Source organism: Ovis aries, chromosome 5, assembly GCF_016772045.2.
Source record: "Ovis aries strain OAR_USU_Benz2616 breed Rambouillet chromosome 5, ARS-UI_Ramb_v3.0, whole genome shotgun sequence".
Lineage (NCBI taxonomy): Eukaryota > Metazoa > Chordata > Mammalia > Artiodactyla > Bovidae > Ovis > Ovis aries.
In genome coordinates this window covers 53,281,271-53,298,136 of record NC_056058.1, presented here as the reverse complement: position 1 = coordinate 53,298,136, position 16,866 = coordinate 53,281,271, and the positions used below count along the sequence as shown (strand labels likewise).

Below are 16,866 nucleotides of genomic sequence, written 5' to 3'. Positions count from 1 at the left end.
TTTTTGGCACATATTATGGGACAAGTGTTCTGCTGAATATACTTCACAGCAGCAAAAGGCTAAACTGTTTCTGAAGCCCCCCACCGAATCTATAGAGTTCCCTTTTTCTCCCTGTATAATTTTCCCTCTTGATTAGAAAACGTATTGAATGTTTAGCTCTATAGGCAATGCCATAAGAGCTAAACAGGAAAAAAAAAAAAGAAATATATTCAGACTGTTAAATCCAAGCTCCTCTTTGAGATCTGTATTTTAGATAGCAGCAATGAGAATGAATAGGGATTGTTCAGTATCTATTTAATGTACCAGATACTGTGCTAAAATGCTTTAATTGGATTATCTATTTAATTCTCACAGGAACCTTATGAGGTGTCTATCATTTTTACTCCCTATTTTCAGATGAGGAAACAGCAGTTCAAAGAGGCTTGATAAATAGCATAAGGCCACCCAATTATGAAGAGGCAGTGGCAAGGCCTCAACTTACTGTAGTCTCATTCTAAGAATTTTAAATAACCAACTTATTAAGTCTCCTTATTTTGTACCCCAAGCCAGCAAGCTGCCACAACAAACCAGAAATAAACTAATTGCAATGGTAATTACCTTCCATCTAAAATTCTTGAGTTAGTGTGAAATAATGTTGAATCATCAGTCTCTCATGTGTACTGAAAATAGATATCTCTAACAACTAAATGTTACCAAATGATTTATTATGATTGGTGCTAAATTACAATGTATATGAAATGGAGTCATTTATGCAAACACATAAAAAATAGTTACCTATTTCTGTAATTATATTCACACAAGAATCTGAAATATAATTTCTGGTCTGCCTTGTAAAATATATCCACAGAATGACTTTTGTAGTTTTCACCACACAATTTTACAATACTGATACTGCACCTGTATCATTTACCATACTATAAGAACTAAACAGAATATGAAAGCAGTTAGTAGCAAATTAAACTTTTTATATCCATCAATGATTCCAAAGAAAATGGTTTGTTTCCATTGGCAGTGAGAATAGATGGTAGTAATTAGCATTGTAGATATTGCATACATAAATATGTATGTATATATTTATATGTTGCTCAGGGCCATTGTTCCATCACAGGCAGTTACCTTTTGGGTGGAGCAACAATTGCCAAAATGATGCGCAATTCCATTGGGACAATTAGTAGTGCTATCTTTTACCATGTTTCTCTTGCAAAACAAATAGGTAAGAAAGAAATACAGCAGGCTAAAATCTAGTGTTACATACCAAGGTAGAAACAGTTACTGAGTTATTAATCACAGTAGTTTATGTATATTTGCTATTCACAGACTGCAGACATTTTGCTGGATAACCGAGCTGCTGGGAATCGACGACATGAAAACATGCATTCATGTGAGTCCATAATTAATGATGTTATACTGTAATAAGCACATTCATTTTAACACCATTCAGTAAACAGATTCCTTTAAAGTCTGAGCTAAATCTGCTATCACAATTACACACAAAAAGAACCTGTAAACAATTTGACATTACACTTATGTACAAGTGAACTGCATTGGAAAGGAGAAGAGGTAATTTCAGTGGGTGTCACTTGGTATACATCAATGTGCAACAAACTGACCCAACTCATCAAGCACTTGAATGAGGTCAAGAAAAAGTAACATGAGCAAGGCCCCAGTAGATCACCACTCAGGGTTAGTTCCAGCAAAATTCAGACTCCTCTATCTATGGTGACATTGCCTTCAAAGCATCCAAGATGGATGTCAGAGGAGCTTAATAATCCCTGGCAAACTGTACTTGGAAATACCCAGCTATCCTAATCAATAGTCTTTATAAGTATTGAGAGTGGTCCTGATACTATTGAAACATGTCAGTTTAATTTGGACAAATGATATGTTTGTTAGGTTCTATCCAGTGCTCTGTTGGTTCTGAAAGACCCGGGGAACAGGAAATCATGGAGATCATTAGTTCAATTCCTTCAGTCAACACAAAGATTCTTGATTTTACAGACTAAGTTCCTACCAGAGAAAGAAGCAAGATGCCATTGTTAATCTAAGTGGTGACCCACTTACAACTTATCCCATTAACAGCTTTCAACAGGACTCTGAAATGGGGCTCCCCTAGGTTTCCATTTCTGGGTTTTAAGTAGGATACCACTCCAGTAATTACTGAATCCATTTTCTTACATCAGAAACAGGGTAATGAGGGGTTTTGGGCACCCCCACTTCTTCACCCCTCATGTTTTACAGAAAAAAACAACATGAATCTGTTCTTTTCTAAACTAAGAAGAATATTCTAAGCAAAATTCTCTTGATTCAACAATCTCCTTTAGAATAAAAATGAATGAAAGGAAAATGATAGGAGAACTTGAAGCCAAGGTTGATGTTAAACCTCCTCCTCTGCTCTAAAATTTGGGGGGAAAACAACCATTACTTCTTCAAGTGTCCTTAAACCTAATTAAAACATGTAATTGCTGCAAGATTTATTTTCTTTCTGGTGCTTTTAAGACCACATCTTCAGGGATACTCTGGGGGAAAAATAAATGAATGACCATACTCGATAGGTTTGCGAATGTTTATGACTGTGTGAGCAAACCTGACAGGTCCCTGGGAGGAGGCGTCTGTGCTTGAACCATCAGTTGAGCCCTGGGCTGGGAGCCAGGCTGTTTCTAAAGGTATGGTCTTGTGTGCGTACAAACTGATCCCAAGGAGCACCAGGGAAGCTCTTTTGCATAGGTTGGTTTAAAACACTTTTCATATTCTCCAAAATATGCAAAGCACATGGCAGTGAATGAAAACGCAACTTACTGTATCCTTGAAAGAGCTCAAATTTCAGTCATTTGGTTGTATGCATGTACCATGCCAAAACAAATAAGTAACATTTTATTTCATTTAACTATATGTTGTTCTTTCTTTGAGCAACTATTTTGGTATCTGTATAATCAAGCTGAAAGGGTTACTTGTAGAAGTCTAGAAAAATGTTTGGTTATTATTACAATGTGCCCTTGAGCTTTAGTATATATTTACAATATGCATATTATAAATTATTTACTATAGTATTTTTAAAAAATAAACAGATAATCAACTTCACCTACAAATATATAAGGCCACAGAGGCCCTCCATGAATGATGAAAGGAAAATCAATAAGATAGTAAATTAACCAATAGGTAGGTAAGTGAAGTACCATTGGCATGATAACCATTGGATTTGTGCCATCATAGACCCACATTTTCTTATTTGTTTCTTCCTAAACATCATCATGTTTATTTGGTGGGTTGTATGTGTGCTATTGTTTAATGAACAAATCTGAAAACACATAATTTGAAATTCCAACAAATGGTTCAAATAAGAAAGCCAGTTTTTCCAAGTTTGACTTTTCCATAAACACACTTTTGTTTGGTTTTGCATCCATAGATGTTAAACCTAGGTATTCTAATCATATTTTCTGTACCATAGATATATACATATACTCATAGTGAAAAAGGATTTTGGAAATTAGAAGTATTTTAGACTCTCTAGGAAATAAAAATAAAATTGTCAGTCTTTCAAACTCAAAATTCCAAACAGTTTCAAACAAAGATTTGTTTATGTGTATATATAAATGTATAGATATATATATATATATACATTTAGATAGATGTACACACATATATACATATATACACAAAATTTATACATAAACACACATACACAACATACAAGTATACACACACTCCTCAACACACACACAGAGTCATATATTTCAGTGCAGTTTCTTTTCTCTAGCTGCCTCTTTTTTCCAACTCAGAACAATAATAATAAGATGCTAGGGGCAGTCAAATCATGTTTGGATTTCTGACCTGCCAGGAACTAAAACTGAGCCCAAATGTAAAAATGCCATATACATGCATGTGCACACATGCGCTCCTATACAGACAGTCATCTTACCTCTCCTGAAACTTGCTCTGATCTCCTGTAAACAGCACAGCCAGCAGCGTGGGTGCCAACCCCCTGACATGGAAGCTATCTTACCCCTGTGGGTGTGATGGGGCTCAGTACTCACTAGATACTTGTTCTAAAACAAAGCCCTCGATAGCATTTTTACCATCAGGTACAGTCCGTGGTACCCCTCCCCCCAGACTTGCTTCTCCTTGATCTCCTAGGGGTTTGCATGTCTAGTGGAACTTACAACACAAAATAGCTGACAATTTGCAGAAAGAATGTCAGGCTAGAATCATCCTGGCTACCTTTGGCTTAGACCAGAAGAAGCTATACCAAGGTGAAATCCAGAAGAGAGGAGAGTTCATATCAGAGGTGGTTGCGAGCCTTCAGAGTCTAACAAACCCAGATGAGAATCTGTCTCCGCATTGTCAAGCTATGTGCCACTCTACCTTTCCACGTCTCAATGACCTCACCTGTAAAAAGAGGACAGTAACAGCGTCTGCCTCTTTAAGTTATTCTAGGATTAAAGAAGATAAGGCATAGAAAACACCTAGTAGTTTCTGGTGCATACTAACAATTTATCGTCTACATTATTCATAACTTAGTATTTAAACCATAAATCTGAAATGTTGATCAGAGCTACATACAGAAGTAATGTTAGCCCAGAATTTGAACTTGATCTGAAAGTCTGAGTGAACTCCGGGAGTTGGTGATGGACAGGGAGGCCTGGCGTGCTGCGATTCATGGGGTCGCAAAGAATCGGACATGACTGAGCGACTGAACTGAACTGAATGGATCCCAAGTCCAACTCCCTAGGAGATTATAATGCTCCTTGTGGTGACCAGAACATGGTATGCATTACACAAATACCGGTGAGTGAATGCACAAATAAATGGACGTCTGACTTCAGTTCTCTGGTCTTCGGTTTCCCTTGCATAAACTGGAGGTAGAATGACTGGACCTTTAGTCAATCACTGGGATGTAAGTTTGATAAATTAAAAGAAAAATGTCAAATGACTTAAGATACAAATCTGTTTTGTGCTCTAATATAGGCAGTAAATACAAATGGAAAAATAAGATTCAGTAGCCAGGACCTGGGCTTAGACTTGTCATTTCTCTGAAAACAAGAGCATGGGGGCCATCTGTGTGAGCCTGACAATCATATTTTCTAAGATATAAATACCATCTTCGGTGAAGATATTCAACCCAAAGCACACAGTGAGCAGTTAAAAGATGATAAAACTGTTGGCCTGTTCTAAGCACTCTTGCCCTGATTTTTGCTTCATTTCTGAGATCACCTTGCTGTATATTGTTGATCAGCTTGAAAAACATCCTTAATAGGGTCACATGAACTGAATATGCTTCCAAAGTGCTTCACAACAGACACATTTACCTGTTTTAAGGTTGATAACTTCACTGAAGTATCATTTTTCTGATGCAGAGAAAGACTTAAATAGAAGACAGATTAAGACCCTAGACCTGTCTCATCACTACTGGAGCCCTGGAAAAAAAAATGACATGTTTCTATCTAAATCTCAGCATTCACTTCTGTATAAAAGGATAATAAATAGAGCCTATACAGATTACAAGTGGTACAAATTATTATTGTTCATTACATCTTATTTCTTGATCCAGAAGTCTTTCTCTACAGTTTAAAATGGCTTGGAAAATTGGAGCCAACGCGTACTCAGGGTTTCTCAGCCTCAGCACTACTGACATATTGACATGAGGGTCAGAGAATTCTTTGTTGTGGGGGTTGTTCTATACATTGTGGGATGTTTAGCAGCGTCCCTGGTTTTTACTCACTGGGTGCTAGTACCACCTCTCAAGCGAGGACAATCTAAAACGTCCTCAGGCATTACCCAGAGTCCCCTAGAGTGCAAAATCACTCCTGGGTGAGAGTGACTGCCTTAAATGCACATAACCCACACAAATCAGAATGTTCCTGAAAATGTTCCTGTCTCTCACACACAAGTTAAGCCACTGACCACTGGCTGCAGTTGAGAAAAACTACTAGTGGTCAATGTGAATTCCATGCATATTTCAGCTTTCAAAGCTTTCTTTTTCTTTCCTCCCTGGTGGCTCAGATGATAAAGAATCCATTTGCCATGCAGGAGATGTGGGTTTGATCCCTGGGTTGGGAAGATCCCCTGGAGAAGGAATTGGCAACCCACTCCAGTTGTTCTTTCCTAGAGAATTCCATGGACAGAGGAACCTGGTGTGCTGCAGTCTGTGGGGTCGCAAAGAGTTGAACATGACTGAGCAATTAACAACTAAGTTGAGTATGATGCCTCTAGTGACTATGTGAATGAAAACAAGTTTTGATTTTCATCCAGAAATCTGTAATGTTTGAATTTTGTATCAGGAGACCAGCTTTACTCAACCTTCCCAGGTACTCATACCCACAGTAAAGACAAACCACTGGGTTGAATTAAAAGCTGTTAAATTTAGTGACCAGAGATTGAATAGCATTGAATATTCCTGCACTTGAGTAGCATTACCGTGGACACCAGTCACCAACCCAAAACTGACGTAAAAGTTGTACGTGTCTATACCTACACATACACACACACACACACACACACACTGACACAATTATAAAGCAGTTCTCCTCCACTACTTAGTTATGCATCAATCCTCTTTCATTTGTGATGGATGAAGCCAACATCAGCAGTGAGAGTCTGAAGTTATGTTGATTTTTATTGTGCAAACACAGGTAAATTAGCTAAAGGTCAATTCTAAGAATAAACTGACAAGATGGAAGAGGTCGCTGGAGAGAGGAGACTTACTAAATCCTCCACTTGGCAGTTAAGTGCTTTTAAAAGGCTGATTAACAGGAAAGTCACCTCCTCCTTCCTCCAGGACAAACCCCTGGATAGTCATTGGACTGGGACACATTTTTCTTAAGCCTTTTAAAAGTAAATTCCCTAAATAAAGCAAAGAAGATAGTTTAGGAACTAAAAATTCTTTACTCAATAAACAATACAACTTTTCTCACAAACAAGAAGAACATTGTTTAAAGTTTAGGAAGCTGAGGAATAAAGAGATCCATTGGGAAATAAAGGAGGGAAAGAAAACTAAATCCAGTTTAAGATTAAAAAAAAAAATTCTTGGCCAAAATAATTCGTGGTTCAAGTACATTAGTTTCACTGACCATTCTTCACTTTCCTTTGATATTAGTTTTTACTTAAATATTAATTAATGATTATGACAAGCATGAATTTAAGTCATTTATTCTCTATTTATTGTAGTGGGTTGGTGGGGGGCAGATTTGGTACCTCTCCAGTTACTCTGTTTTATGGATAGGATCAACTGGATCCCTGAAAACCTCCAAATTTTTTTTTTTTCTTTTGAATAATTATAGTAGAGCCATCTCTCCTAGTCAGAGTGACTGAAAAATTCGAGAACTTCATATCATTACAAATGAAATTTTTTAATCCACTCCTTATTTCTTTTTTGAAAATGTACTCTTCTTTATGGACTTTGCTTGACATTTTTAGTTAATGTTGAGGTTCAGGGTCATCAGCTCTCTGAGGGTTTCTTGATATTGCTTGAGTCAAAGTGGACAAAGTAAGCAGTACAATGACCCAGGATTTTCTTCGTGATACACAGCTAAATTCATTCAACGTTCCATACTCATTTTGGTGGTTTGTATGTGCAGTTATTGGAACCCCTTTTGGGGCCACACACTCCATTAAATTTTGGATCACTCTGAAGTTCCTCTGATGCAAACTGTAAATGAGCCTAGAGATGAACAAGTCTCTTCGGAAAAGGGCATTATCTTTGTTCCTTGTTGGGTATCATTAGTACACATCTCACTCAGAGATATGGTCCCATCTACCCAGTCATACCACTACAGTGATGCAGGTTTTCAGTTTGGGGACAAAAAGGTACAAACATCAAACATGCACAAAATGGAGAGGAGGTCATGAGTGACAAGCAGATAAAAGGGCAAACCAACTATGGAAATCTGCCCGGCCCTAGTCCTAGGACTTTCTTCTTTGTTTTCTTTTTTTTTTTTTCCCTTAAGATAATGAATTATGCAGGCTCTGACTCATCTGTAGTGAAAAGTGAGAGGGAGTGCCACTAGGAAGTAAGAGTAATGGTGACCTCTGCCTAGTCCCTAAACACCAGAGTTTCTCAAAGGAAGGTCCACAGACCATCCCATAGAAACCATTAAGGATGAAAGCCCCAAATGCAGGTTCCTTGCCCCCCTTTGAAGTTTCTAGATTAGACTTTCTGGGATTAGGTTGGGGATCTGCGTTTTTACAAGCGCTACAAATGACTTTCCGCATGCTGAGTACTGGAAACACTGCCAACACTTCTGCAATGGAGGTCACTGAGGGGTGAATCTCCATTCCAGTGTATATGGCAAGATGAGAAAAACAACATTTCAAAGTAGCTTTGTGCTTGCATCACAAAGCTGTGATTATTAAAGCTTAACACTCTTTTTCTTTCAGCAGGGGTGGAGAGCAATAACCATTTCATCTAAAATCAGAATGATGAAGGCAATATAAATCAAACCCATTTCAGCAGGTTTCATTTGGTCTAATTTCTCTGCAGATATTAATCATTGTACAGTCCTGTACAAATGACATCTAACTCCATTCTAACTTAGAATACAGAATGCTCACTCTAATGCTGTCTCTTGTGTATTATTTTGACAGTATAAAAGAAAATAAATAAATTGAGTCATCAAGATTGCAAGATGCCAACAATACCAAGACATTAAGAGAAAAACGGCCCATGCTGACCCTATAACCCAGCATGCAAATTGGCAAAAACATTTATCTGTCATGGTCCTGGGGGAAAATAACTCTCATCATTTTTCCTCTGAAAATTGCTATGTCACGTGGAGGTTGACAAAGGATTCTTCCTGAAAGTGTGTAGAGTCTTGACTCTAGGAAAGATAATCCAGATGACCAAGACTAGTCAAGTCCCACTGCATGATAGAAAGTGCCAGAAAATACCAGCATTTAAATGCTCTGGGTTAAACCACTATGATAAATACAAAGTTGAAAAGTTGAAAATGTAACAGAGAAAAATATATGAGAATCAAAGTTTGTCTCCCACTTTGGGAGTTGGTGTCAAGCAGTTTTGCAAAACACCATGTATGCCTTTTCTTTGTCTCACTTTAGCCTGTTTTGCTAGGCACCAACAAAGCAATAAGCAGAGAGGAATCTAACCCTGAGAAACAAAGTTAATCCCGAAGCTCAAGCAGTGGCAACTAAGAGGACCCAGAGTAAACAGTACACATCTGTGCTATGGGTAAAGGTGTCTGTGAATCAAGCAAGCAAGGTGCCCATGAATCAAGCAAGACCAATAACAAAAAATGAGAAATTCCTTGTTAGCTCCCCATTTATACATGTGCCCCCGCCTCACATGAAGCCGTTGGGAGTAGACACGTTATAGCTATGGAGGAATAAAGAACAAAGGGAACACTAACGATCTGTGCACTGTTCCCCTTTTATTGTAATTCACCATGCATGCATTTCCAGGAAGATAACTGTGCCTACAAGTACAAAGGATAACATCACTGCATATTTTGGAAGCCACTTTGTTGTTTTACGGCCACATCTCAATGCAGTTTTTTTTCTTAGCAGAGGAAGGGAGAACACACTACCACCATGATCCAACAGTTTTATTTTCCTGTCTTCCCCCTTTCCTGCTGAATACAGATCACTCCCTTTTTGATAGTGGGTCAGAGGACTTTATAAATATAGTTCTGACTTCAGAAGACCCACATACCTTAGAGAATGACCTCCACAAGCTCACTGGATTTTAGCATGGCAAAATTTTCCAAAGTCTCTGTGCATATGATTCCTCATTCATTTGACCCATTTGATGCTACTGGTCTCTCCAAATCAGCCTTTGTCCTTACCAGTAATCAAGAAGCAAACCATATATATTGTATCCAGAAATGAATTAAAAATTCTTGAAACTATTTTAAGTTTGAGGAAATGAATATGATACATGGTGCAGGGCCACAATAGTATTTAATCTTCTAGTTCACTTACCCAGAATTCATTTCCAGTGTTGCAGGCCACATAGCCCTCACATCAATTCCACTTAAAATAAGACTGAAGATGCGCATGGACCTGGTGCCTCTGCAGAGACTTTTACTGACCAGGTTTACAAATCTGCCTGCAATGCAGGAGACCCGGGTTCAATCCCTGGGTTGGGAAGATCCCCTGGAGAAAGGAATGGTCACCCACTCCAGTATTCTTGCCTGGAAAATTCCATGGACAAAGGAGCCTGGCGGGCTACAATCCATTGTGTCACAAAGAGTTGGACACGACTGAATGACTAACTTTCACTGTTATTTCCATACCAACAACCACACAAATGAACACTCTGTTGCTGTTTCAGCTATATGAACTATTTGGTTTGAGCTGACCCCGATTTAAAATGTTATTATTACTTTAAACAGACTTGCCACCACTGTTTCCCGCCCCCCCCAACCCCCGTCCCCGGGGGTATAAAGACAGCCTAAACAGGGAAAAAAAAAAAAAAAAAAAAGACAGGTCGAAGAACAGAGAAATGCCATGAACATTTCCTCTGCAATGTTTCATTTCCTATTTAAAGTACGTACATAGTAGGAATAGTGAGTTGATGGCCATCTTACTAGTTCTCCAATTCTTACTAGTGTGTTTCTATCTTGAAGCCATTTCAATCAGGTCTAAAATTTAAGAAAGTTGGGACTCTGGACATTTTAGTTAGACCCCGAACTCTTTGACAGAACTTCCAGTAGGACCATAAGAATCATTTGGGCAAAGTGAGTTTGGGGATATTTTCACCAAATTCAACTTCTTGACCCATTAAGTTCTATGATCCTTTGCAGGATCTTCTATTACCAATATGACCAATATGAAATGGTATAAAGACACATTGAAAACACTAAAGACATACTGGTAGGCTCTACAAAGCTATGTTGTAGTTAAGATCAAATGTCTGCTGATATACTAATGTATGAAAAAACAGCACTTAAATTCATAAATATAATTGTCTTACAACACAACTCCAAAAATGATATTTCTTTTTTCACTTCAGCAAAAATTGTTAAGTCCATTTGAACCATCAGGACAAAAAAAACATTGGCTGAGTCTGTTGCCGAGGTGTGAAGGTAAGAATTAACAAAAATTCAGAAAGCTATACATATGTTAATAGGGACTAATAACAAGTATCAAGACACACCTCTTACATAATGATGTGCATCAATGAAAGATTTCAAAAAGAAGCAATGGGTCACTATGTCTCCCTCCCATAGACATCATCCAGTTGTGTTTATTATCTGTGGTACATATACACATACCCCCACACACAAAATTTAAAAAAAAATTAGGAGCTCTTGGCACACAATTAAGGATGGAAAAAAATATTTTTCATTTCCCACGGAAATGCATGAGGAATGCTGAAAGTCAAATCTTGCCCTTTAATCTTCATTTACCACAAATCAATGAAAAAACTATGAGTACATTAATAGAATACAGAGTCGCATGGATGGATGGCTATTAACACTTTCTTTTTGGTTGTGTCCATACAGGTCAAGGATGTAAACAAGAAAGACAGTTTAGAAAGCCCAACTCTTAATTTCAGAGCTTCAGTTGTCTAGTTGGGTTGTTCAAAGACATCAAAGAAGTGAGAGCCAACTTCTAGTATGGACACAGCCAAATCCCAGATCCCAAAGGCAAACAAAACTGGCTACATGGAAGTAACAGTGAAGCGCTGTAGTTTTAAAAAGTTATGAGAAATGATTAGGGGAATGTGTGAAATACAATTTCCCCTTAAACCAAAAGGCTGGACCCTTATTCAAGGACTGTGTGTTGTTCTGACTGCCACAACTACATAGGAATGCAGAGAACTTAACGTGGAGTACTGGAAAGATCACACCATTAAAACATGGGCAGAAACATTGAGAGAAGGAAGGTAATTCAGCTCCGGGTAAAGAAGGCTGAATTGGGGTCATTTTGCAGTGATTTTTGTGAATACGGATGTTTGGCTTTTTAAAATACAAAGAATGTGTGACTAGCTCTTCTCACCTTCTCCTAGTGCCGAGAAAGAGCAGTGCAGTAAAAGGGAGCCTGAGGGTGTTCATTTCCAAATAAGGAAGACAATTTGCTGATGATGGGGGTTATTAGATGTAAGGAAATGTTGCCAAGAGAGGCTCAGAAATCTTCCCAGAAGGGTTTTAAGAAAAGAGCAGAGGCGCCTGTGGCTGAAGGACTCTAAGAGGGCGCTGGTGGGGGCAGGAGCAACCCGTTAGGGGGCCCAGGCTCTGGGGTCATGTGCTCTGTGTGTATATACATACTTGGTTGTGCTTCTGTTGCACAAATACTCATGCATACGGAGTCAATATAAACTGGCACATAATCAATTTGAGTGAAAAGTCATATAAATCTGCCACTTTTCCCCCATTACCCCATAAACAAAAGGAAAAAGGAAAATTTAAAAATCCAAACCTATGGCATTGGGCCAGATCGCTACCATAATTTTCATTCAAAGGAGGGAGGTAGAAGAGGAGAGGAAAAACCCAGTTTGGGATAAATGATTTCCCAAGGCCTCTCAGCTATTCTTATGTAGCTGGCTCTCATTTATAGATAAGATACTCAGCACATGGGACCAAGTTAACAAACAAACGAAGAACCAAAAAAAAAAAAAAAAAAAAAAAGAGAGAGAGAGAGAAAGAGAGAATTTCTTATACTTCCACATCTGGAAAGAAATCTACCCTGTGGATTGACGTGTTAAGGTGAACTAGGTAAATAGGCAGTAGTAGATCAATGGGCTATTGTGTTCTAACAAATGTGTATTGTCAGTTGTTGTTTTCTCTTTTCAAATATGGATTTCTTTCAGGAGGTTTATTTCAAATCGGTGACACGCTCTGTTTCTTCTCCCACCCCCGCCCCCTCACCCGCCCCTATAGATGATACTTCCGTAAAAGTTCAGATTGCCAAGGGTGTTTTCTCTCTGGGAACCTATCTGGAATTTTGATCTTTAGGAAATCCTGGATACATTTCTCCAGCTCTTCCTCAATTGACAGCTTTTCCTTAACAGCTTTTTTTTTGCTACTCATGTTCGACTCCCTGGAGCCGGAAGTCAGAGTCCGGAGCAGGTCACTTTTCCGTCGCATCTCTGACTGCTGGATCAGCTGGACGGGGCCCTTCTTGATGGGACGGTCCAGAGTCTGGATGTTGGTCTGGCGTGTCACGGGCCCACAGATGACTGTCTCCTGGGGAGAGCTGGCCTCAGACTGGCTGTCGCAGCTGGAGGTGGAGAGGTCGTTGCAGGAGGTGCCACTCTCTCCTTCTTTGTCACCCTTGCCGTTCTTGCAGCAGCAATCACAGTGTGAAGATGACCACCTGGAAGGCTCACCTGCAAAGAAGCACAGGACCCAAGGAGTGAATGTCAGGCAGCTCAGCTTGGAGTAGCAGCACTGCATATCAACACACACACAAGCATGCACAACCATGTCTTTAGAAGAAACAGGATGGCACACAGGATGGGTTGCAACAGGAGTACCCAGCAGCCAAGTTCATGGAGGGAAGGAAGTTAATAATGCACTGAGCGCAGGAAGTTAATAAGGGTGAGCTGCATAAGAGGAAATACACTCTAATGCATCAGTCCATGGAATCGATAGTTACTCAGCTACACAGTGTCATCGCTAACTTTGTTAGTTAGCAGACCATTTAATTCTCAAAGCTTCAGTTTCCTCATCTGTGAGAGGAAGATAATAATTTCCCTACTTTCAAGAGCTGAAGGGTGGAATTAGATAAGGCAAGTGAAATTCTCCGGGAGATAGTGAAGGACAGGGAAGCCTGGCATGTGACAGTTCATGGGGCTGCAAAGAGTTGGACATGATTGGTGACTGAACAACAAACAACAAAAATGAAGTTCTTAATGCAATGTGTGGCACACAATAAGCACTCAGTAAACGCTAACTGACTTTACTGTGGCTGATGTTAAGCCCTAATCCTATGCCCATGTTATTGCAGTCAGGTAAACAGGGAGATTCTCGAAGAGTGGAATGACAGCTGCCAGTCAGGGAAGGCTTACTTTGTACAAACCCACACGCAAGTTCTTCGTACCCATTAACGTACTAGACCCTCATGACCGTTCTAAGACATCAGTATCTCCATCCCCAGTTTCCACGTAAAGAAACTAAAGACCTTAGAATTTTAGAAACTTGCTGTAGGACTTCCCCAGTGGTCCAGTGGTTAAGTGTCTGCCTGCCAATGCAAGGGACACAGGTTCAATCCCTGCTCCAAGAAGATTCCACCTGCGGTGGGGTAACTAAGCCCTGCGTCACAACTACGGAAGCGCATGCGCCCTACAGGCTGTGCTCTGTGACCAGAGAAGCCACTGCAATGAGAAGCCCGTGAAGCATACCTAGAAAGGAGCCCCTGCGCTTGGCAACCAGAAGAAGCCCTTGCACAGTAACAAGGACCGAGCTGCAGCGCCCCAGAAAGGAATTTGCCGCAGTTTGTACAAAGCTGTACAATTTGTAAATGGCAGAGCTGGGATTTGAAAACAGGCTTCCCAAATACTATAACTAATCTGTCTGTAAAATTCATGCTTCTCTTTCAAAACAATTTTCAAAGTATCACTTCTCTCTGAAGTCTTTGTTTACCTATCCTCAGAAATAGTTGCCAATTTTTCCTCTGAGTTACGATCTTCCCTTGTAAGTGCCTCTATTATTACACATATCACATTTTGTTATAGTTCTTGTCTATCTTAGGCATCTCAGCTATTATACCATGAGCACCCTGAGGTAGACACAATGAAGAGTTCATTGTTGTCATCCCAGAAAAGGCTCAAGTAAGAGTATAGAAATTCAATAATTCAATAATTATTATTATCCTGATAATAATTCTGAAATACCTTGATCCAGCCATACCTGAAACTAGGCCTGTCAATGAGGTTTCACTTATATGATCCACTCCATCATATTTAAGCCAGTGTGAATTCCTCTCTCCCTGTTTCCCTGAGTCTTGATTCACAGCAGTACATTCAGCTATTTGGAGCAGAGCCATTTTTCAGATACTCAGTTGGTGGCTCCCTAAACTAGGAAATCCAGAGTCACTGTGCAAAGCAGTTTCCTGAGTCTAAGTCACTGCTCCAAGCCTTCCACTCTCTACATAGCCACAGTCTTCTTGGAGTCATAAACCTAATACTGTTTACTGATCAGATGTTATACACTGGGTACTTCATATAGTTCATTGCATTAATGCTGTGAACAAATTAAAGGGAAATCAATCCCCTTTATGATGTTACTATTAAGGGTAAAGATAATGTGGTACATTTATATGTTTTAAAAGAGATCCAGTTTCGATTTGCACTATATCTTATTCTCATAAATAATGAGTCACATGATAATAATATCCCACTTTGTTATCATTTCTAATGTGGTCAAAGTAGAGGAACTTTAGGATGGAAACTATTAGGAAGATTATGTCCTGTCATCTCTTACAATGTCTGCCTTCTACATATCTAAACAACTTAAATATTTATAACAAGTTATACATTTTTCCTCAGAGATAATAAAAAAGAAAGTCCCCATAAATCACAATGACAAAAGGATCTCTAATATATATTCATTCTTCTGTACTACTTTTCAAATGTGACTGAATATTCATTGTATTTATATACCCATTAAATAAAATGCAACAATCCAATTAGCCAGAAGGAATCGCCACAGCAGTGATGTCCTAGTTATCACAGGCTATTACAAATAAATATCTTCCATGCAACAGAGAAACTGTTCAATATGTGCCAGCTGGTGACTGAACATATCAGCAATAGAAAATGGTTACTGTCTGCCAGCCCAGATTCTGAGGAGGGTGTTTTTTTCTCCTTCAGAAGGTAGAATTTGCCTCTGCCTCTCCAAACCAGTCCATCCCTATCCTAATATGATTCCATGGAGAAATGGCTCCAATGAGTTAGGTCAAGGAAAAGTAATCACCCCAACCCAGGGCTGATCTAGTTTGATCTTTCTTGAGGAGAGTTCAGAAACTGAACAAAACCTTAAAAAAAGAAAGAAAAGGAATAGGAGAAAGACATAAAATAGAAGAAAAAGATGTGCTGGAATACACCTGCCTATAAACTTAAAACAAGATAACAAAATATTTTGGCTATTAACCCTCCTGAATCAGTAGAAGTACAAGCCTAGAGGACCAATGCAGGGGGTGCAGGTTTGATCCCTGGTAGGAAGCTAAGCTCCCATGTGCCTTGTGGCCAAAAAACTAAAACATAAAACAGAAATACTATTGTAACAAATTCAATAAATATTTTGAAAATGGTCCACATCAACAACAACAACAAAAAAGAACAGGCCTGTATTTCTCTGTCCAAGAGTTACCTTCCCCTGAAAGTCTTTCTATTCAATGGACTTAGAGGGGAACCTAAGACTTTTCTGAAAGGCAGTTTAACAACATGAACACTAACATGTGAATGAGTCCTATGTGCTCATGTGGAAAACTGCACGCAGCCCTCCAAGACCTGTCCAAGCCAAGACCCTGGCACAGATGCATTATTTCTACCCTGAACTGCTGGGATCATCATGGATTTAAATGTCAGTTGGGATCCACCAGCTTCCAGGCAAAGAGAAGTATTACTTTCCATTAATTCTAGGCACTATCACTATTACAGGGAAATTAAACAGATTAATTTTAGTGGAGCCCATTATACTTCCACATGTTTCAATATTTTATGAGCACATCTGAATGTTTTACTACTTTGGAAAGGTGATTCATAAGATAGCTTCTGAAGTCTATATATTAGGTTGAAATCAAGGAAGATGATGGTATTAATACAGTTCAGTTAGAAGTGCAGTCTGAAGGGTCATTATAAAATATGAAAAATAATCAGATATGAGAAGAGAACCATATTGTTTCTTTTTTCTTTTGCTTACCCCTTTCCCAAGAATTTAACCAGAGCAGACAGAGGATATAAACCAGAACACA

General features: G+C 39.0%; 1 protein-coding gene across 1 annotated transcript in view; it reads right to left on the bottom strand.

Moving 5' to 3' along the window:
• Positions 1-687: 687 nt before the first annotated feature.
• KCTD16 (potassium channel tetramerization domain containing 16) overlaps positions 688-16,866 on the bottom strand; it is a 322,100-nt gene continuing 305,921 nt past the window's right edge. The window contains exon 3 of the mRNA XM_012178675.5: positions 688-13,279. Coding sequence (XP_012034065.1) covers positions 12,825-13,279 — 455 coding nt within the window. The 3' untranslated portion in view covers positions 688-12,824. The remainder of the gene's footprint in view (positions 13,280-16,866) is intronic.